We start from the raw sequence: 21334 nt of genomic DNA, 5'->3' as shown, positions 1-21334 counted from the left end.
GCAGTGGCAGGAAGTCCGAAAAATCGGACGCAAATAGCTTCAGCGTCCGAATTTTTGGACGTTCTAATACATGGAAGTCTATGGGGCGGTGACGGTGCCGCGAGAGCGTCCGAATTTTCGAGCATGTCTGGAAAATCGGGCGTCCGGAAAATCGGCAGTTGACAGTATATGTGACCCCCCCCCCCCATGCCTTCATCGGTGGCCGCCATACCGCTTTTGTTCTTTCCTGATGTTACACGTGAAGGCGTCGCCGCAATCGCGTGCTAGTAAGAATCGTTCATTGACCGTTCAAAGACCTACTGCTATGAGACTACAATTCTTGTGCAATCAGTTTTTTTTATTATTTGAAAAATGTGATGTTTTTTCTTTTTTTATTTTCAAATGTAAAGTGAACCTAGTTAAAAAACTTTTTTCATCTATTTCTTATGTTGTTACCCGGGTTATATAAATTGCGTAGTTTGTAAAAAGGTAGTGTAGTTCATACCTGGCAATAATCTGCTAAAAAAAAGCTTTCTCCAAAGGCTCTTTGAACGTTATATGTATTCTAAGCCGATTAAAATGTGCGTTTCTTCCTCCAAGTTGCTACAAATTTGTTTTTTTCAAGCTTCAAAAACGACATAAATGCCACTAACTGCTCCCAAACAAGGTTCTCCTGCTCCTAAATTGAAATTTTGCTGCTCCCAAAACTGCTCCCAAATCGATTTCAGCCGTCTCACCCCTGTTTAGGGTATCCATGCTGCTGTATTAAAAGCGAATGTCATTTGGTATGACTTCAAGTGTCTTTTCAAAGTAGTTTTGCTAGGCATAACGAGGATCTCGTTCTTTCTGATGTGCCGATAAAGCTGGGGGCTTTTTAGTTTCATAAGTAAACATTTGAGAGTCTACTCCTGATTGCAGAGCATTCCCTTCCTCCAGCTTCATTTGGCAGATTTGAAGCTTGTGCAGATATTTGCCTGCTGCTTTCATGGCGATACTGATACTCTTTCCTCTAATGCTTCATCCACGATGTTCATGTTCTTGGCCCCCATTTCTTCAAGACCACCTGTAATATCAAGCAGCCTCGCCACCATTCACTTGCTTTTTTGTCTCAGGACCCACAATTTGCCAGAAGCTGTGCTCCTTTGTTCCTTGCATTTGAGGTAGCTTTTCCTGCTTAGTGTAATCTGCCACGTATGTGGCCCAAAGGAGATGGAGCCAGTACTCAAGCTCAGCAGCGAACACACTATTACTTATTTATTCCTTGAAATCCAAAACTGCCTAGCCCTGCTCTCCTGACACCAATTTTGCTTGCTGCGGTAGGTGGCGCTATTAGACAGTGGCACTACTTGTGCTGCAGAACTGCACGAACTGCCACATTATCTTCCTCATATACTTGCATGAAATGCTTGAAGAACCTGTAATTAGAGGATGAAAACACGAAAAGCATTTGTTTTCCTAATCAGTATGTGCTCATTATGCAAGTACTCATTCACTTTCACATTCTGTAGGCAACTTAAGCTGTAATATATTATTCCTCACTGCTCGCCTCAGGCGCCACATGCACTTTCTTGCATACAGCTTGGTGCTGATTAGACAGTTTCGAAATATAAGCAATGTCTCGTTTGTGCACCCTCACCTCCTTGATTGATGGCTCCCTTGTGCTTGGTACTACCGTCAATGCTATCATAGTGTGAGATTTGCTGCTCAGGTATATTTGTAAGGACCTTATAAGTGAAGTCGCTTGATCTGCCTTCCCCTCTGCAAGGGTGCAGAGTAACTGCAGTGCCGCCAAGGACTTGCTTTGTATGGTCAGGATTGTAGGAGGTCATTTGAGAGACCAGTGTCTCCCAAACATATGTCTGACAAATGACCTCACTGCAGTCAGTCTCCCTAATTCATGATCACGGTTTTTTCAACACTCAAGTTTGTCATGACCTGGGGAGGCTGAAACATAAGCAATTCCATCGTAGTTACAAACTTATTGATTGCTCAGTGCTCATTTGGCCAAAGGATGTCTCCAAGTTCGCATGTCTTGTTGTGGTTGCATGGGTTTCCACTTTCACCGCGCCTCAAATGTCAGTTGCAGTTCAACTGACTGCAGGGGAGTTATTTCTGATGGCTTGTCTTCACAGGTTGCTTGTGAAGCCATTCTCCATCTCGTTGACTTCTCAGGTGTGGGCTGCTCGCAATGCGAAGTTATGCACTTTGTAAAAACACATGCATGGCGGGAGTGCCGACAGTTATTGGAACAGCATCCTCCTTTCTACTTTGTTTTTTGACAGTGGCTGTTGCGTATACCACACATAGCTGCAATTGAGGTTGTCTGACATGTGCTCCTGTGTTCCTCCTCATATTTCTCACGATAGCCTAAATTCGCGGGTTCGATCCAAGCCATGGTGATCGCATTTTGATGGAGGCGAAAGGCTACTGGCCCATGTACTGTGCAATGTCACTGCATGTTAAAGAACACCAGACGGTCATATTTCCGCAGCCCTCCACTACGGCGTGCCTCATAATCATGGTTTTGGCACGTCAAACCCCCCAAATTATTATTACGCCAATCATAGCACTGGATTCTGGAAGCCATACAAATTTCGGCATCTTGTGTCTTTCCCTGTTTGTTTTACTAAGCATTATTCTAATACAGTATCTTTTTTTTGTTTTCTATGCTCAGCTTTGCAGTATATAAAATTGCTCAACATTGTAGAACCTTGTAAACTTCTTTTTCTGTCTTGTGTTGCGTTTTTGCAAGTTGACATGTTTCCTGTATTTTCCTAAAAATCTACAGGTGCTGCACGCTTCGACGCTTTGTAAAAGTTGCGTGCAAAGTGTTTTTCAATTTGCATTTTTAGCCTTTATTTCCTGCCCCTTCCCACACTGTTGCGAAAGTAAACATTCTTCAAACTCCGGGCCTCAGAATTCTTTATGCGACTCATTTTGATGTGCAGCCCTTAAGGCCCACCATATAGTTTCACTCTGGTTTCTTCTTTTAGCAATGATGACAGGTGGCGCACATTTGTTTGGTTGTTGTTGCAGGCGATACTGAGTTTTCCTTCACCGTCCTTCTCCACACGTACCTGAGGCTGAACGATGTGAACCAGTTCTCCTTATCTGGCCTACGAGGTTCCCCTTATGTCGACAAGGTGAGCGCTTGTCTTGGGAGTATGTTGAGAAAGGGTACTTGTACTGGGTCAAGCCATGCTAGACCAGTGGACACGCTGCAATATGCCACTTCATTTTGAAAAGAAAACGCGTCGCGGTGTTCTGATGGTCATCGTGCTTGACTGCCGATCCGGAGGTCGTGGGGTCGAATCCTGGCCATAAGGCCGCATTTCGATGGAGGCGAAATGCTGCAGGCCCATGTGCTTCGATTTAGGTGCACATTAAAGAACCCCAGGTGGTCGAAATTTCCGGAGGCCTCCACTACGGTGTCTCTCGTAACCATGTCGTGGTTTTGGGACGTAAGAACCCCTACAACACTGATAACTGCTTTTCGTACAGTTCAAGTCAGTTCAAGCTCATGTGTTGATTGGGTGCCTGTTGTAACAACACCAGATGGTGCAAAGAGCTGTTGAAGAGTAAAGTTGGGAACGTGGCGGTAGAGAATGCAGCCTTTCGTTGTGTTGCTAGCCGTCCATTTCAAAATGCCATCCTCTGTGGCAAAAGTGTGCACTTTCGTGCTCAGAAGAAAAGAAAATGTCGTTACTTTGATAGTTCAGCGTCTCCGACTGTTAGTGATTTAAACTGGCCTTGGAAGACAGGTTTGAGCTCGCTTGTGTGCAGTCAAGCCCACCTTGTCAAAGTGTAAAAAAAAAACATTTATTTTTTCATGAGCTTGTTCTTTGTAATAAATTTCAAGCTCCTTGTTAACTCAGATGGTAGAACAAACCGTTAAGTGTTCTTGCTTAGAGTTGTCAATTAATTTGATCTCACATGGCAATCTGCCTGGATTTTTATGATGAACATAATTGTTTGCATCCGAAATGAAGGCTTTCTTTTTCCGCAAGTTCTTAAATTTTTTTTGTCACCTTAAGAGGTTAATACACCTGAATAAACAGTGTCCGAGTTTCTTTAATAGTGTCACAACACATGTCTGAAATCAAATAAGGAAATTAAAATGGCACCGAAAACACTGACTATCGTCCGCAGGGGCATCTGCTTTGCGAGGTGTTTGGTTGAAACAACACAGAAATTTGAAATTAGCCGTAAAATTGGAAGAGGAACTTCCTCAGAATTTTACAGTATAGTAAAAAGGAGGTGAGGAAGGGGCTATCTGAGAGAGCTGATTATAAAAGCCATGCACAAGTGCTGCATGCATCTGTGGCTTTTTTTAGGAGGTGTGGTCAGCTAATAGGTGGATAGCAAAATGACGTCTTCCGGTTCGATGCCCGCTCTTCGCTGTTTCAAGGTGTGTGCCGTTCAGTGTAATCGGGGAGAAAACGAGTACTTTCTGCGACGCAGTTGTTCCAGTTACTTTGCCGTCCTCCCCGATTACACTGAACCGCACGCAACTTGAAGCAGCGACGAGCTGAAGCCTTGACGGTTCCTAGAACCGGAAGTGCGTAGCAGACGACGCGCCGTTTGCTATCCACCTATTGGTTCCAGTGAGAGCAGCCGCCCAGAAAAGGGCTGGAGGTGTGTGAAATAATGGCTGCAGGTGGTCAGTACCTCGTATAAATGCAGCAGCAAGTTTTTGAGTGGTTCTGAAAATGGGACTCGTGATGTCGTAGAAAAGAACGAGGCCACATGTTGGGAAAAGCATGCTATGGACTGCAACATGTTTTTCTTCTAGTGATGTTAATTCTGCGTGAAAACAGCGCAGAAAAGTTGGAGGAAGGGTAAGAAATCAAACAACCCAAGTGCTTTCAAGACACCTTTCTGCATGTTAAGCCTCTTTTAATTTCTGTTGTTAAGTTCTGTGGCTTAAAGCTGAATATTTGACAGATTTGCTGTCTAGTTGGGTTAATTAATAAAAACTTTCAAGGGCTCGAACCAAAAGACGCGTTATTTCTCGACGTTTCAGAATCACTCGATTCTTTCTTCAGAGGGAGTGACAGCGGAGCTGTCGAGGTGCAACTTTTAACTTCCCTCTTAAACGCGGTCAAGGCATGTCTCGAACAAGAAGAGCATCTGCCTTGTAGTGCCAAGCTGCTATCTCGCAATGTGAACACAATAAGTGCATGAATCGACAGTGCTTGGTGTATTCAGGATACGCTGATTAAGAGTGTGTTTGTGTGATCCAGGTGGAGAGGTGATTAACAGCGCGTGCAACGGGGACAGATGTAGAATGACATCATGAGCTTCGCACTCTCGCTCTGTTAACGTCATAAGTGGTGTTAGTATTCACTTCCTAATATGCAACCGTAACTAGCCCAATGTTGCTACCTTTCGCAGGTGAAGCAGGGAGAGAAGGGCATGGAATGTGAAGACGAAGTGCACATTAAGGGCGCCATAGACAGGTAGGTTCTTGTTCTGAGCAAAAGCAGCACGCTTTCGCCCAATTTGATATTGACGTTGGCAGTCAGTAAAGAAAATCAGTCTTAAAAAGAAAACACTGCTAGAAACAGGCTCAATGTGGCTGCAGACCACCGCAGAATTTATTGACACGCTGTCGAGATTGAATAGATGTGGCACATTTGCTTGATTGTTCTCTGCCAGGTACCGGTAAAAGGCACCTATTTCTCACACTGCATGTTGTGTTAATTTATACTCCCTGCCCTCTCTCACTGCAATGGGTCTCCGATCACTTCTACTGGTCCACAAGGGGCCCCAACACATCCGTGGCTGAGAAACCTGCACTAGGTCACTCAAGACGATTCATGGCAGAGAGACGTACTGCTCTACTTTTGTTGTGATGTGGAAAATACCTATCACAAAGGCAAAAACCTCGGATGCTTCATCAAACGCGAATATTGACTGTTGGCGGCATCAACACGGGTGATGTGAAACATTATCATCACATGATGACGTCGTCATGACGTCACATGATGACGTCATTACGTGACATCGCTGCTTGGTCAAAGGTGGACCAACCAATCATGGAGACAGTGCAAAACCATGTGAGCTGCAGAAAGCTGTTGGAAGGGGAGCTGTTGGTGGGATCAGTACATCAACTGAGATGAAGAAGAAGATGGCTTTTGCCTTCGAGTCATCTTAGGCGATTGCATAAGCCACCCTGCAAGTTGTTTTTTGTTTTTCCTTTTGCATTGCTGCCCATGATGTAGAAATTCCATCATGGCCTATAAAAGTCTTGAGCATTTCTTCCTCAGTCTTTGTTCCTATGAGCGCTACATGGTCAACAAGATGAGTGCGTACCAACTAGCTCGGTTCGCCATGTTAATGCATTCGTTTTTTGTGGACTCCTTTGCAATGCCTCAAAAGTAAAAAAAAAAAGAAATCTTACCTTCAGTGTGTAATCAACTGCGAAAAATTTACGCTAAGTGTTCTCACAATATGTCTTTTCTTCTGCACAGGGTCTACAGCAGGACAAGTGACACCCACACTTGTAGCGTGGCGGGCAAGGCTTGGGTCATCGTGAAGAAGACCAACAACTTCCCGGACACTGGTCAGTTTCAGAATAGGCAGGGTTTTAAGGCGAAAGCCGTAAGCGCCTCTTCACATGCTGGCCTTGAATATTGTGGTATGCAGTGCAAAAAATGCACGTGACCTTAGTGAATTTCGTAAAAATGAGATAAATTATCGGGGTTTGAGCAGGAGTTGAACCCACATACTATATTTATTTTGTGAGGAAGAAGATCGGTAAGCACGAAGGCCCATCGCCATCGGCTGCCACACACCGACAATTCGCACTCTGGCTACGCCCTGCGTGTGCTGCTATGATCGTCGCTCTCGTAGAATCCTCAATAAATCCCCCGTAACAAGTGGTGGAGGTGCAGGACGTCCGAGAGGAATACACGTCCCCGATCACTCAGGAGTTCACAAGGTGTGCCATGGCGAAGAATGAAGTTGTGTAGAATAAACGAGGCAACGTATTTTGCTGTTGAAGCAGGCAAGACGGCAGTTTCAGCATACCTTGTCAAATGATCCACGGCAACGACAATCCATCGGTTTCCAGCACCAGTGCATGGAAGAGGCCAGTATGAATCGATGCCGACGCGGTCATACGGGTGGGCTGGGCATGGAAGTGGCTGGAGAGGTGCCAGACTGATTTGCGTCGTTGGCAGGGGATGCAAGATTTGTTTATTTATTTAGCACAGTACCCACAGCGCCCGAGGGCATTACAGTGGGGAGGGGGGGGGATACAGTACACTCAAACCGCGTTATAACAAACACGGATGTCACGAATTACCGGTTATAGCGAAGTAAATGAAGAATAGTCTTGTCATAGCTACAGTGTTACAAATAAACGTTTATAACGAATTTTCGGATATATTGAAGTTATTTTCGTGGCAGATGCGACTTTGTTATAGTGAGATTTGAGTGTATTTCAATACAGAATGCAGATGTGTAACAGTCAAGTATCTTACCACAGAGCCACACCAGTACTTGTGATTCCTTCGCAAAATGACCCTATACAGTCGTTATGTTGGGCAAGGAGTCACGTTAGCAGCATATTGCATGGCAGAAGCAAAATATCGCACCAGGCATCATACTATGTGAATTGTGTAACGAGTAGCTGGTTAGTACAGTCAAACCTCTTTATAACAAAGTCGCATCTGCCACGAAAATGACCTTCGGTTATATCCGGAAATTCGTTATAAAATGTATATTAATAAAACTGTATCTATTACAAGACCGTTCTTCATTTACTTCGTTATAACCGTTAATTCGTTATATCCGGGTTCGTTATATCGAGGTTTGAGTGTAGCTGTCAAGCAATTACAAAGGGCCGTGCTCTAAGTCATCATTATCAGCCACAACGTCAACAAAGTGTGCAGCTAATCACGTGAGACCTCTCAAGTTCCGATGATGAAATGATGATGTTGCCTTAGGCAAATGCATAAAGGACCCTGTCAGTTTTTGTCTTTCTGCCTAGTATTGCAACTCCCACTGTCCGTGACCGTAACATGTCACATATGCATACGCCTTTTTTTTTGTGCTTGTTGAAAAAGAGGAACAAGTACAGTGAAAGTCATTTTAATGACACTCGTTTTAAGGTGGTAGGCCACTCAAAAAAAAATTTTTAGGAGCAGCCAGCTTTGAAATAACTTTTTCTTCAAAACAAGCATGTCTTATTTAACTTACCCAGCCATTTATAGTGCAAAATATTATTTATTTTCTGTGAGGTGATCTTTGTCAAAAATTGCATTAAAAGTGGTGGTCGCACCCAAGGAGGTTTAAAAAAAACTTCTGGAGTGGAGCCGGCGCGCCGCCGCTGAAGCCGACGACCGCCATATTGCTCCAGGCAGAAAACGTGTGGGTGGTCGCTTGGGACCGCGCGGAAGTTCCACAGATGGCGAATTTCTCCTCTTCTCTGGCGACAAGCGAGTGTTGCAGATGTTTAGACCCATGTCAAACGCTCCTGGACGCGATGGTGAGCTCATGCGCTGCCTTCGGCTGCACGAATCGTGTGAAGAAAAAGCCAGGAATCACTTTTCATGTGTAAGTATGCATCAAAGATCCTTCAGTTTCTCGTCTGCTGCAGCGCACTCTCACTCGACAAGTGCGTTTCCAACCTAAAGGTCTCATTAATTACCTATTTAGCTGGCGAATATGGGTTGAAGCAAGTTTTTTTCCTTGTGTCACAGTTTCCCTAAAGACAAGACGCTGCGTGACGCATGGCAGCGCGCTGTTCGTCGAGACGGCTGGACGCCTAAGGATGCGGACGTTCTTTGCTCGGAGCATTTTGAAGCTGGTTGCTTCGATAGGACGGGCCATACTACAAGGCTTCGACAGGGCAGCATTCCCACAGTTTTTCCAGCGTTTCCCGCGCATCTGCAGAAACCAGTGAGTACCACAAGAAATGTTTGAACGTTTGTATTATCGTTGCCACTCTAAAGAGCTCATGAAGTTACGCATGCGTGGAGGCAGTTTCTCACTTCTTTCGTATCTTTCTAAAATCCTACCGCCGTTTGAAATAGTGAACGTGTCACTTGCTTGTCAGACATTAACTGACTCTTCATATGCGTGCATATAAATGGCCACTCGAAATTTGCACACCAAAACCACAAAAACAATTCCTCAAACTGACCTGTATTGTTTCTTCCCAGTCACATATCGCATGGGCAACAACTTTCTGTTCCTGTGTAGCCAAGGTTATGTGAACTCAGCGTAATTTAATTAAGGTGTAATCATGACTAACCTTTTCATGTCACGCTGTCGTTGCTGTTCCTTGCTGCCTAAAATTCCATACGCGTCAAAAGTTCATGCAATTAATTCTGTGCTATGATTGGGATCATGGTCTGTACGTGTGGGGATACATATCTTAAGCATGGGACATTAAACACTTTCTTTAAAACACCTGCAATTTTATTTATTTGTTGGTGTTTTTTTTCGTGCAGTCAAAAAGAAAGCGAGACGCTCCTAAGTGCCGAAGCTGTCACCTGCCGTCAGTGCTGAACCAGTTGTTGAAATGCCCTCTGAGCCTTCTTCGCCAACGAAAGAGTGGTACCGACAAAAGGTAGAGAAGTCAGCAGAAGAGGTACTCCAACTGAAGAAAAAAGTTAAGACCCTCCAGCAGTGCAAAAGAAGACTAAGCAAGCGGTGTGATGCGTCAGAAAATTTGATGAAGGAGCTGAAGGAGAAAAATCTGCTGTCAGAAAGGGCCTTGAGGTTTTTGAAGCTTCCTTTCTCCTTAAATTCGGCAGCTTCTTACCCGAGCTCATGAAAAAACGAACAAGATGTACCCCCCAGAGCTACGTGCATTCGCGCTCACACTGCACTGCTACTCCACTGCAGCGTACGAGTATGTACGGTCTAAATTTAATAATCCTTTGCCTTCGCAATGTATGTTGCGCGAATGGTACAAACCTGCGAACGGTGATCCGGGTTTTACCTCTGAGGCCTTTGATTTTCTTAAGAATATAGCCAGAAGCCAGGACAAGCCCTTGATTGCAGCAGTCATGATGGATGACATGGCGATCAAAAAACATGTTCAGCTTGTTGGTAAGAAAGTAGTCGGCTATATCGATCTTGGTACAGAAATGTCTGATGATAGCCTGCCCGAAGCGACTAATGTCTGCGTTTTTATGCTGGTCGGCATGAATATGAGGCTAAAGATACCTCTAGGGTATTTTTTTATAACTCTCTTTCTGGAGCTGAAAGAGCGGCATTAACGCAAGAATGTCTGTCGAAACTCACATCAATAGGTGTTGAAGTAGCATCGCTGACATTTGATGGTGCCGCCTCGAACTTTACAATGGCTAAGTGCCTCGGTGCTGATTCTAAGTATACATCACCTACGTTTAGCACTAGCTTGAACTTCACAACTGACGAAACAGAATGTTCAAACAAGGTATTCGTCATTCTTGATGCATGTCATATGATAAAGCTTATCCGGAACTGCCTAGGATCTGTCAGCCACCTAGTCGACGTGAATGGATCAGAAGTCAGGTGGTCCTTTATTGAAGCATTAGAGACGTTGCAGCGGGATGAGGGACTGCACCTCGGGAACAGGCTGACAAGGGCTCATATCAGTGGGCAAGCAAAGATGAAAGTTCGTTTTGCTGTTCAGACACTCAGCTCGTCTGTGGCAGACGCACTCGACTTCTGCGAATTCACTTTAAAGCTTCCGCAATTTAAGGTGCACATGCCACAGCTGAATTCATAAGGATTTTTGACCGCCTTTTTGATGTCTTGAATTCAAGAAATCCCTTTGGCAGATCGTATAAAGCGCCCATGAGAAAGGCGAATGAAGCCTCAATGAGGTCTTTATTTGAAAAGGTTAAAGTGTATGTAACTGGGCTGAAGGATGCGAATGGAAGACCGCTGATTGAGGGCCTCAAGAAAACCAGCTTTGTGGGGCTCCTTATCTGCATGCACAGTGTCACAGCACTTTTTGATAGACTTGTGGCAACAGGAAAGATGCAGTATTTGCTCACCCACAAAATGTCTCAAGACCACCTGGAAACATTTTTTGGTTGCGTAAGAGGAAAGGGGGGGTATAACAACAACCCTACTGCATGCCAATTTACAGCTTCTTACAAGCGCCTTCTTATTAAGACAGAAGTTGCATCGTCAGAGGCTGGAAACTGCTCTCGCGATATTGTTACTGTTCTCTGCCCCTCAAGTGATGTAAACCTAGTTGAGTCACCAACATCTTTCGCTTCATTAAGTAGATCGTCTTTGCTGCAACCATTGGACAACAATACCAATCACACCCATCGGGTGGATTGCCCGAAAAGCCTTTCATCTGTTGTCGGCGCAGTAGTGCCATATATAGCAGGTTTTGTGGCACGAAAAGTGTATGCTTGCACATCCTGCGATGAATGCTGCACTGCGCTGCTGTGCGATGAGCTGCCAGCACTCACAGCTGTAAAAACCAACGGCAGCCTTGTGGCGCCGTCGAAGGATGTGCTGAAGATTTGTCACATTGTAGAGAAAGAGCTTCGTGCTCTACAGATTCACTGTAGGGACTTAAAATCGTTGCATGCAAACAGTGAGCGCATAATGGTAGATGTATTGACAGTGGTTTTTGAACAAGCCTTATTTGCTCAGCTCGAGCCTCATTTGTTGGACTGTGATCCACTTGACAACCACATTTATAATTTGTCGAAGAAGATTGCCAACCTATACATAAAAATCAGGTTACACTACATCTCAAAGAAATCAACCGGAAGAACTCCCAGAGTGGAGTACGAACACGGCTGACAAGGACTGTTATTTAAAAAATCTGTAAACAAGCGTAACAAGATCTGCAGCAAGCTGGCCAACTAGTGTACTTTTGTATCGTTTCTTTTTTCGTGTTTTGTTTATAAGGGCGCGCATTTCGTATGTTTAGTTTCGTGATTTTCTGCATTCTTCGTAAACAAGAGCGCCAGCAAGCTGGTCAACTAGTCTGCTTTTGTGTGTTTTTTAATTTTTAAGGGAGGTGTATTTCATATGTTTAGTTCTGTGATTGTCTTCATTATGATGCGTTTTGAAGTTCTTGTGAGATTGGTTCCTTTTCCGATTCATGTTTTAACCACAGTGTATATGTTTCTTTTTTTTTCTTTTGAAATTGTGTAAATGCCGAGGCTGAATAAAATATTATGTACCACTTATCAGCGCCACCATGTGCTTCATTTCGCGAATGCTGCAAGCATATTGTGCGCGTTATCAGGCACGCTTCAGCCCTGTATTATGGCATAAGAAACTGCTTTCTTCAATCTTGCAGGAAAAAAAAAACCCGCATTTCCCCGAAGGGGAGTATGAGGAAGTGCGAAGCACGGGGTGATGCTATGAGGGGGCGCGCGCGACTAAACTGCAGAGCCGAGCGAAGGAGACGGCAGCGAGAGAGCACGCGACAGCCGACCCACGGAGGTCTGGCCGTTTTTAAGTGCAAAGCACTTTTACTGATGATGATGATCTGTCTTCCGAACTCGTTCCAAAGAACCCGCAACGCGTTCAACTTGTTGGCGGCGTTGCGCACGCCCGAGATGGGGCTCAGGTTGTTGTCGAACCACAGTCGATCGCACACCGCGCAGCTATATCCGAAGCTGCGGTCCAGGAAGTCTCGCTTGAAGTGCGCGTCCGCCCGATCGAATTCGAGGGCCCGCGCTCGCTCACGCATCGCGCGTCCCCGCGCCAGATCGGCTTCGGGGTGCTCGGCTCGCTTCGCACGCTTTCATTCGGCGTCTCGCCGCCGGCCTTCATCACCACAATCAATGCGCGGGGCGCGCGCGGCCACGGAGCGGAGGGCGGAGCGCGCGCAGTCACGTGGGGCGTGACGTCGCTGCGCCGTTGCTACAGACGCTCCTCTCCGCTCCTCGCGCCGTTGCTATGGGACGGCGGATTCAGGGTCGCTTATAAAGTGCATTCGCACTTAAAAGCTAAGTAACACTAACCGTCCCGTACTCATGCTGGAATGCCCCCGCGGAAGCTCACAATTACGCTGGCCACGCTCAAGCTGCGCTCTCTCTTGCCCGGAGCAAAATGGCCGCCAACCGGTTTCCCAAACTTCACCCGCTCGCGTGGGCACGTATAGGGGACCTCCACTCCAGAAGTTTTTTTTAAACCTCCTTGGTCGCATCAGCTCTGGTAAGTGGCTAATGGGTGGCTTAATTCAGTAAAGCTTTGGCCTTTGTGCAACTAAAGGATGGAGCTATGCAATGAACTAGGATAAATATCATGCAGTAAATATCAAGGAAGTAATGTTAAAAAAGCCAAAAAAACGGGGAAAAAGGGCCAATTTAGACTGAACCTGTTTGCAATATCAGCTGTGAATTCAAAAATATTCCATCAATTTCTTAGTGAGAAGAAATAGATACGATGGCGCACAATCGAGGAGAGGGCTGCACTTAAACAGCGAAGCTGTAATTGTAAAGGGTTCCATGTATTTTTAGTGTACGACAACAGTAACTCCCAGAAGTAAACGAATAATACTAAATAAATTTCCTCGTCGGGGCTGGATTGAAACCTGGGCCCCCACGTTCAGAAGGTAAGTGTCCTAACCCTTTCGTTGTCGGGTGTTTCCGGCGATGACGTACCCCCAGTGTCGGATCAGTTTCAGCAATACAACGAAAGCTTGAAACGCAGAGAAATGACACGTGAAGTCAAGACGACAAATAAGCATGGAAAGGGCATGCAATCCCGGCCGCGGCGGCTGCATTTTCGATGGAGGCGAAAATGTCTGAGGCCCGTGTACTTAGATTTAGGTGCACGTTAAAGAACCCCAGGTGGTCGAAATTTCCGGAGCCCTCCACTACGGCGTCTCTCATAATCATATCGTGGTTTTTGGGACGTTAAACTCCAGATATTATTATTAATAACAACCTGGTTTGCTGCTGATAGCAGCGAGCGACTCCACAGCGAGCGTGCTAGAGGCAGCGATTGAATCATGGTTCAGTCCATTGAAGAGGCAATGGCACACGTCCTTGAACTTGACATGCCAAAGCAGACATGCCAACAGAATACAAAAATGCCTGCAAACCTGCAGCAGATGGCAGAACAACCCTTGTACCCATAATCGTAACGCGCACCACATGGTCACTCAGCCCGAGAGAGTAGCACGCATGGAGTGACCACGCCCCCCTGCTAAGATCCGTAGATGGGATCCTTCCAAACTCTTCAATATACGTACCAACACAGCAAAGGGCAAAAATGCGTGCTTCTAGAAAGAATCGACAGATGGCACAACCCAGTATTATCACATTCAGTCACGCCAGCTTTGCACCATGGTGCAAATTTTTTAACGCACAATGGGGAACGTACTAGTACGTCAGTGACACTGCTGGGTGAAAACACGAAAATGTACCGGTACATCAGTGACAGTGAAAGGGTTAACCACTGGGTTGCACACCCATGCTTGCAGAAAGTGGATATATCTAACTATATGAATATATTGTAGCCGTTGTGCAAAACAAATTTTAAAAGAGAAAACTTGTATAAATTTTTGTTCAGTTTTTTGGTGATGGAATAACAGCCCTGATCAAGACAAGATGCAAAACCAACACATCAGAGAAATTCTGGCTTTGCGAAAATTTGAGGCCAGACATGCAACAAAGGAGAACACGCCATGCCTAAGCCACCCAATGCCGATCGAGAGAATAAATGTGTTCTTACCTTTGTTCGAAATTCTCCGTCACCTGCATGCATGGTGCTAAACAGCTTTGCTGGTCATCTACCTTCACAGAGTGGAATGGGTTCTAAAGTTTGGTGCTCTAGTTAGCTGGAGCTGAGCGTATAAGGTGGTCCATGTGCCCTTCTGTGCAAGATGGCAGAGCTACACAAATCGAGATAGCTGGCGACTTCCTGATCTCGAAAAGCTGGCTGCTACCACCACTTGTTGTAGATAACAGTACATAGTACATGAGTTGGACACTGTAGTCAATAAAATGTAGTGCTCCTACGGTAAATTTCTTTCATTAATATTTGCTTAAGAATTGTCGTAATGTTGCCAATTACCCACATTTCCACTGTTCTAACTCATCAGTGTTGCAAATTGTAAAATCAGTGTTGCATCATTGTTGCAAATTGCTATTAAATTGTTTTCCAATTGCAAGGTCTTGCGCTACAGACACTGTATTGCACCAGTTTTTGCCATTGTACTCGCCAGAGAATGCTTACATATCATAAAGCTCCTTCCTTTCCCGCTTGTGCTGTTTTCATTCTACGTGCCTTTGTACTACTTGAAAATTCTGTGCCTGTCGTGATGCGCGGTGAACTTGCGCTTTCAGTTGTCTGGAACCCATGGGCCAGTGGTGCCGCTTCCATGGCCGACTTTGGCGACGACGAGTATTTGCAGATGGTCTGTGTCGAGCCTGGATACGTGTCCGAGCCAAGGAAGCTGCCTCCAAAGCAGACCTTTGAGGCCTCAATCACCATGGAGGCAGTGGAGTAACTTCATCTGCCGCATGGACGTTCTGGTTCTATTGTATCGGAGATGTGATAACGCTCATTTTTGATATTTCTTTATGTTTCGAAGATATATTTAAGATTTCGGTACAAGCATTAAAACATTTTTCATTAGAGCGCATTATTACTATTGGTTTATTGGTCAAGGTATATTAGAGTGAGTTAGATATTTACGTGAAGTTTTCTATGGGCCTATTTTGATACTAGCAAGCTGCCGCAGTAGTAAAGTGGTTACGGCGCTCAGCTGCTGACATGAAGGTTGAAGGTTCAATCCCAGCTGCGGCGGTCACATTTCAACGAAGGCAGAGCGCTAGAAGCCTGTGTACTTAGATTCATGTGTACGTTAATGTGCCCCAGGTGCTACAAATTTCCGGAGCCCTCCACTACAGTGTGCCTCATAATTGTTGTTGTGTTGGCATGTAATAAATATGATTTTCATACAAGTGTTACTTATCTTTTGTAGGAAATCTTATTGACACTTAATTTTAGCTTTCTGACGACCATGTTCAGGTAGGGAAATTTTTTTGGTGAAGGTATGCACATTTCAATGCGGAGCATACCTTTATTCCCGTTGAATTGGTGCTTGTCGCAGCCTTGGGCCTTGTTGCCAATGTTGTATGACAACATCAGAACTGTAAACAAGGTAAACAGTGTTACGAGGCAAGTATAAAGTGAATGATAAAACTGGTGAAGGTAAAGTGAACCAATAGAGATGAAAGACAGGCATGCATTTAGAATGACGTACGGAAAGCCTCGTTTAATTTCAAGGCCTAGGGTCCGAGAAAAATATCTCGGTTAATGGGGTTTCCCAGTTATCCGAAATAACTCGAAAGTGAGGAAATCAGCCTCAAAACTTGATACATGGGTGGCACACCTTTACTGTCTATGTCCACCTACTTGGAAAAAAGTTTCTCGATGTGAGACTGGCACGTTCAGCACTCTGCTGCACTAAAAGTCATGCCTTCAAGCCGGTCAACAGGCGCCGCTGTGTTCAGTGAAGCTGCGCAGAACCTCGGTGCATCGATGACTTCTACAATGCAACGTCGGTGGCAGAGTCTGTTGTTCTTGCAGCGATCACGCTGTTGAGGTCAGTGTAGCATGTTGGAACTGTGCTCTCAATATTTGACTAATCAGAGAAGCCAATTGGATCGTGCTCTCTGTCCTCCGTTGACTTGCTGGCCTCATCAGTCAAGCAAATCTTTTCTTGCAGCCACATACCCTTGTAGTAGTACTTCGGCACCTTCTGAGCACACCACAAATAGCAATTCAAAATGAAAAATGCACGGGTTGCAGACAAACACAGCAGTCACACAACGTTGCCAACGGACATCAACTGTCAAGGCTACAAAACGTACACTGCAATGTTGTAAAACTCATCATATGTGGTCACGATCATGATTGGGGGCAACAGCACACACTTCTGTCTGGCACTCGTGGAAGTCACTTGCTCAGACGCAGTCTAATGTGCTTCACACACCAATGCTGCCAGCTCTTTGAAAATGCGAATGGTGATATGAAGGCTGAGTACAGTTTCTGAGTATTTGCACTATAATGTCCCTTACACAGAATTTGCAATGTACACAGCCTATCAGACATTTCAGTACTGTGTATCTTGAATCGACGTGCTTCTCACATACTGCTGGATTCTGTCGGCTCTCGCCATTGCATGAGCCCTCCTCTGAAACTGATCTCTGCGTGCTGGTGTTTGGAAGAGCCATATTTTTTCAGTGGACGATTATACCCATGGTTGCGGCCAGGACCAAAGCACCAGCATTCAGTTTGCTTTATTTTAGAAGGCATCTTTACCACAGCTCACAAATGCATTAACCAAGTAAAGATCGCTGAAACGGTTAGAAACTATGCCGCAGCATGGTCAAGCCACAACTGTATAGGTGTTACTGCATATTGTAATGACGTGGGATCGACGAGGACACGGAGAACGACAAACACGCTTTATCAATCACAGAAAGAACTGCAACGTCTTCTTCGTCCCCACGAACAGAAGCTGGCAACACCTTTAAGAAGGTGGCAAGCTGAACTGAACGTAAGCTGGAGTGACAAATATAAACGTTCTAGCTCCATTCCTTTATCATGCAGAGTTAAAAAATAGTATCGAAATGTTGAGATGCCACATTCTTGGCCAATCACCCGGAGTTGGTATGGGCTCTACTAGAGGGACATCATCATCAATTCCAGCTCAGTACCTTGCATATGACAATTTTGTTGCAGGTGTTCCTTACTGTGCAGCTTTCTATTTACTTGTGTTTACTTGGTGGATTTACCTTCACAATGTCATATTCTTACGGAACCTAAATGTTGGCAAAACATTGCATTGGAAATAGTTCCTACAACAGGTGGGTTACATCAAGCTTTGGCTAAATGTGTCTGCATCTGCCTGCTGTAGCCGAGAAGACACATTTTGGGAAATATTGGCTTCACCTGTTTTGTATGTTATTGCTTCATTGGTAATTGTGTTCCTTTGCGTGCACAATTTCTTTTGTAATTCCGAAGGTCGCGAGATCGAATCCCGCCTGTGGGAGCCTATTTTCGATGAAGGCAAAAATTCTAGAGGCCCGGTACTTTACTTATGTGCACGTTAACGAACCCCGGGTGCTCAAAATTTCCAAAGCACTCCACTACGGCATCCCTCATAATCATATCGTTGTTTGGGACGTACAAACCTAACAGTAGTATATTTTCTGTGAATTAATCTTCATTTAATTAAAGTGGAACAAGTATGGAATTTGCCTTGATATAAACCGGAGTGTCAAAAAACTGAAAAATGGGACAAAGTTTTCATGTGTAACGCGTGTGGTCCAGTATCTGATGGCCCAAAGTAAGGTCGTGATGTTTCCTATGTAATAAATATGTTGCTTTGATATGCAATTAAAGTTATTATTGACGACGCCGTTTGGTTTTGGTCCTGCGTTTTGTTGTGTATTGTTTAGTTTATTTTCTATAAATGCCATGACTAAACACCTAGTTGAAACACCTGGGAACATTCTTTTCAAACACAAAAATTTCTTCTCATTTGAGCACTGTTTACTTTAGTGTCGAGCGAGTGTGTGACACGACAGCCGAGTCTCCGGGCGCACCAGCGCGCCCGCATGCTTATTCAAGCTTGCACTGACGTCACCGTGGCCGACATCTTTGGGTACCAGCGGGTTGAGACGCTGCGTGAACTTTTGCTCGAACGCGAGCAAGAAACGTAGGGGCTCACCATCAGATTAGTGCCGGCGCCCCCAGGCATTTTTCATACCCAACCCTCACGTTCCTTTGTGTTCCCCTTTGCGCGGCTGGCGAACAAAAGAAAGCGGGGACCCAACGTCTGGGTGTCCTCCTCACCACTGGCACTCTAATGAGATAAAAACGGCTGGGTGGCCGCCATGTTTGGGCCCCAGCGCAGAGAACCTGCCTGTGACGTCACGTACAAGCTATGTATATATCAGTGCATGTTGTACTGCCATCCAGCGGTACTGTTGTACACTTCATGGATGTTTTGCTGCCATCTAGTGGTACTGCCGTACACTGCGGGTAAAACCAAACCAAACAAAGAAACTCTTATTCCGAAAGGAAACAACGTTCATAGGTCGAGCCTTTTCGGCCTGCGGATCTTTGTGCCAAACCTTGAGACGAGTGGCGTAGAAGTAAAACCAGGAGGTGCCTCTGCAGTGGAGGTGCTTTCGTGAGGCGACGCGGTACTGTTCCGGGCCGCCACGGGAGTTCTAGGCGGCCTGTTAGTGCATTGCGCAGGACGTCCCGTCGTTGGTACCAGGTGCATCTGGTTGCGCTGGCGTACACTCGTCGGAGTCTCCACCACGTAGGAGCGCGGGCGTTGAGCTGGCCACGAGAATGTCGCGGGGGAGTTGACATCCTGCACCCAGACCTGCTGGCCGGCCTTAAGGGGCCGCAGTGTGCGAGCGGCATGTCTTCTGTTGAAGTCGGATGCTTGGCGCCTCCGGAAGTCTTCGTCACCCAGGTCTGCAGGCGCCTACCCATGAGCAGCTGAGCAGGTCTCGCTCCATATACCCCAGGGGTGTCCCCGTGTGCCAGAAGCCTTAGGTAGGGATCATCCGCCTTCCGAAGCAGGTCTCTGACAGTCCTCACCATCTGTTCCACCTCTTCGTTCGACTGTGGAATATGGGGGCTGCTGGTGACGTGGCGGAAGCTGTAGGGCTCAGCGAAGGCGGAGAACCTGCTTGCAGCAAACTGACGACCGTCATCGCTGCACCAGTCTCGGAATCCCATGGCGCGCGAAAACGCCCTTGATGTGTTGATGACAGCAGGTGCTGTGGTCGAGCGTAGGCTGATGGCTTTCGGAAAGCGTGACCGGTAATCCACCAGAAGTACGTAGTCTTGGCCGTTCAGGTGAAAAAAAGCAATGCCCAGCTCTTCCCAGGGCCGAGTTGGAGTGATTGACGGCAGCATGGGCTCCGAGCGCTGCACCCGGTTTCGGCGCACGTGGCGCAGTTAGACACCATTGTCTATCTGGTTGTTGATGCCCGGCTACCAGGTTGACTCCCGAGCTAAAGCTTTGCACCGGTTGATGGCCATCATAGAGGAGCTCGAGCGTGCTGCGATGAAAGGCGCACGGCACGACGATGTGGGACCCCTTCAGAAGCAGTCCCTCACAGATGCTGAGATCCCCTTGGTACGCTTGGAAAGCGTGTACGCGATGTTGAGAAAGACAAACCGAACGGTGTGAATTCCAACTCAACTGACTTTATTCTTGTCTCTCCGCTCCCTTCGCCTTTCCCTTCCCCGTGGGTGGGGAGTTGAGTAGGCGAGGAAGAACCGGTTATGGAGAGGAGGACTGCCGCATCTTCACTGCTTGCTTTGTCGGTTGCCACCACAGCACTCCCCCCTAAAAGCCGGAACACACGTACGCGTTGCAGCGCGTCGGCGCGTGACTTTTTGACGCGGCGCCGCGCCCTCCCTATGGAGAGAGGGCGCGCAGCTTTCCGTAGCCGCGCGCCCTCTCTCCCCATAGGGAGAGGGCGCGGCGCCGCGTCAAAAGGTCACGCGTTGACACGCTGCAACGCGTACGTGTTCAGGCCTTTAGTGAGTTGCCGAACGGAGCTAAAGGTCCAGATGATGGGCGCTCTTGATAGCCATCCGCTGTGCGTCAGCCGAGTGGGCATCTCCTTCGCTTGGTCCTGGCGAGGATTCTCTTGGTGGAGACAGCCTAGTGGGGACCTCGTTAGCTTGGGCTGGCGTTGAAGCTGGGGGTCCTGGCGAGGATGCCCTTGGTGGAGACAGCCGAGTGGGTACCTCGTTAGCTTGGGCTGGTATTGAAGCTGGGGATCCTGGCGAGGATTCCGTTGGCGGAGGCACCACTGTGTCTTCGCTGTCCATGTGTGCTGGCTTCATGCTGTCCATCGACACAACATCCTCACGACCGCATCTACTGATGGTGAAATATTTGTTCCCGTGGCAGACTTTGAACGGCCCATCGTAGAGTGGCTGAAGAGGTTGCCGAACCGCGTCGTGTCGTACGAACACATATGGGCACCATGTGAGCTGCGGGTCAACGTGCACGACACGCGACCTGGAGGCCGTGGAGGTACCGCGCGCAGCTTCCTCATGACGTTGCGTAGTCGCTGCAAGCTATGGATGCCTCCTCTGAGCCGTGCGTGAAGAACTCTTCCGGCAGCCTGGCGCAGACCAACTCAGCGGCGCTGCAGCCAATGTCCTCTTTTAGTAATAATAATAATATCTGGGGTTTAACGCCCCAAAACCACGATATGATTATGAGAGACGCCGTAGTGGAGGGCTCCGGAAATTTCAACCACCTGGGGTTTTCTAACGTGCACCTGAAGTACACGGGCCTCAAAACATTTTCGCCTCCATCGAAAATGCAGCCGCCGCGGCCGGGATTCGATCCCGCGGCCTTCGGCTCAGC

The 21334-nt window shown here is 46.6% G+C and overlaps 2 protein-coding genes across 2 annotated transcripts in view; one reads left to right on the top strand and one right to left on the bottom strand.

Annotated features, from left to right (window-relative positions):
• LOC119374324 (uncharacterized) overlaps positions 1-15548 on the top strand; it is a 48888-nt gene extending 33340 nt beyond the window's left edge. Inside the window, 4 exon segments of the mRNA XM_037644403.2 lie at positions 3016-3122; positions 5374-5438; positions 6453-6544; positions 15255-15548. Of these exon segments, the coding sequence (XP_037500331.2) occupies positions 3016-3122; positions 5374-5438; positions 6453-6544; positions 15255-15418 (428 nt within the window). The 3' untranslated portion in view covers positions 15419-15548.
• Positions 15549-19015: 3467 nt separating this feature from the next.
• LOC119374323 (uncharacterized) lies at positions 19016-19860 on the bottom strand. Its single transcript, XM_037644402.1, has 2 exons — positions 19540-19860; positions 19016-19423 (listed from the first exon to the last, which is right to left on the bottom strand). Exons 1-2 carry the CDS (start codon positions 19858-19860, stop codon positions 19016-19018), a joined length of 729 nt encoding a protein of 242 aa, XP_037500330.1.
• Between the last annotated feature and the right edge of the window lie 1474 nt (positions 19861-21334).

This window comes from Rhipicephalus sanguineus, chromosome 11 (assembly GCF_013339695.2).
Source record: "Rhipicephalus sanguineus isolate Rsan-2018 chromosome 11, BIME_Rsan_1.4, whole genome shotgun sequence".
NCBI lineage: Eukaryota > Metazoa > Arthropoda > Arachnida > Ixodida > Ixodidae > Rhipicephalus > Rhipicephalus sanguineus.
Note: the sequence above shows the minus strand (reverse complement) of the source record. Positions and strands in the feature narration are given on the sequence as shown.

Excerpts from the sequence above, each read along its gene's own strand:
- LOC119374323 (XM_037644402.1), bottom strand. The coding sequence starts at position 19,860 with ATGCTGCCGTCAATCACTCCAACTCGGCCCTGGGAAGAGCTGGGCATT. Across the intron at positions 19,424-19,539 it reads ACGAAGAGGTGGAACAGATG|GCGCCTGCAGACCTGGGTGA; the intron begins GTGAGGACTGTC and ends GCTCATGGGTAG.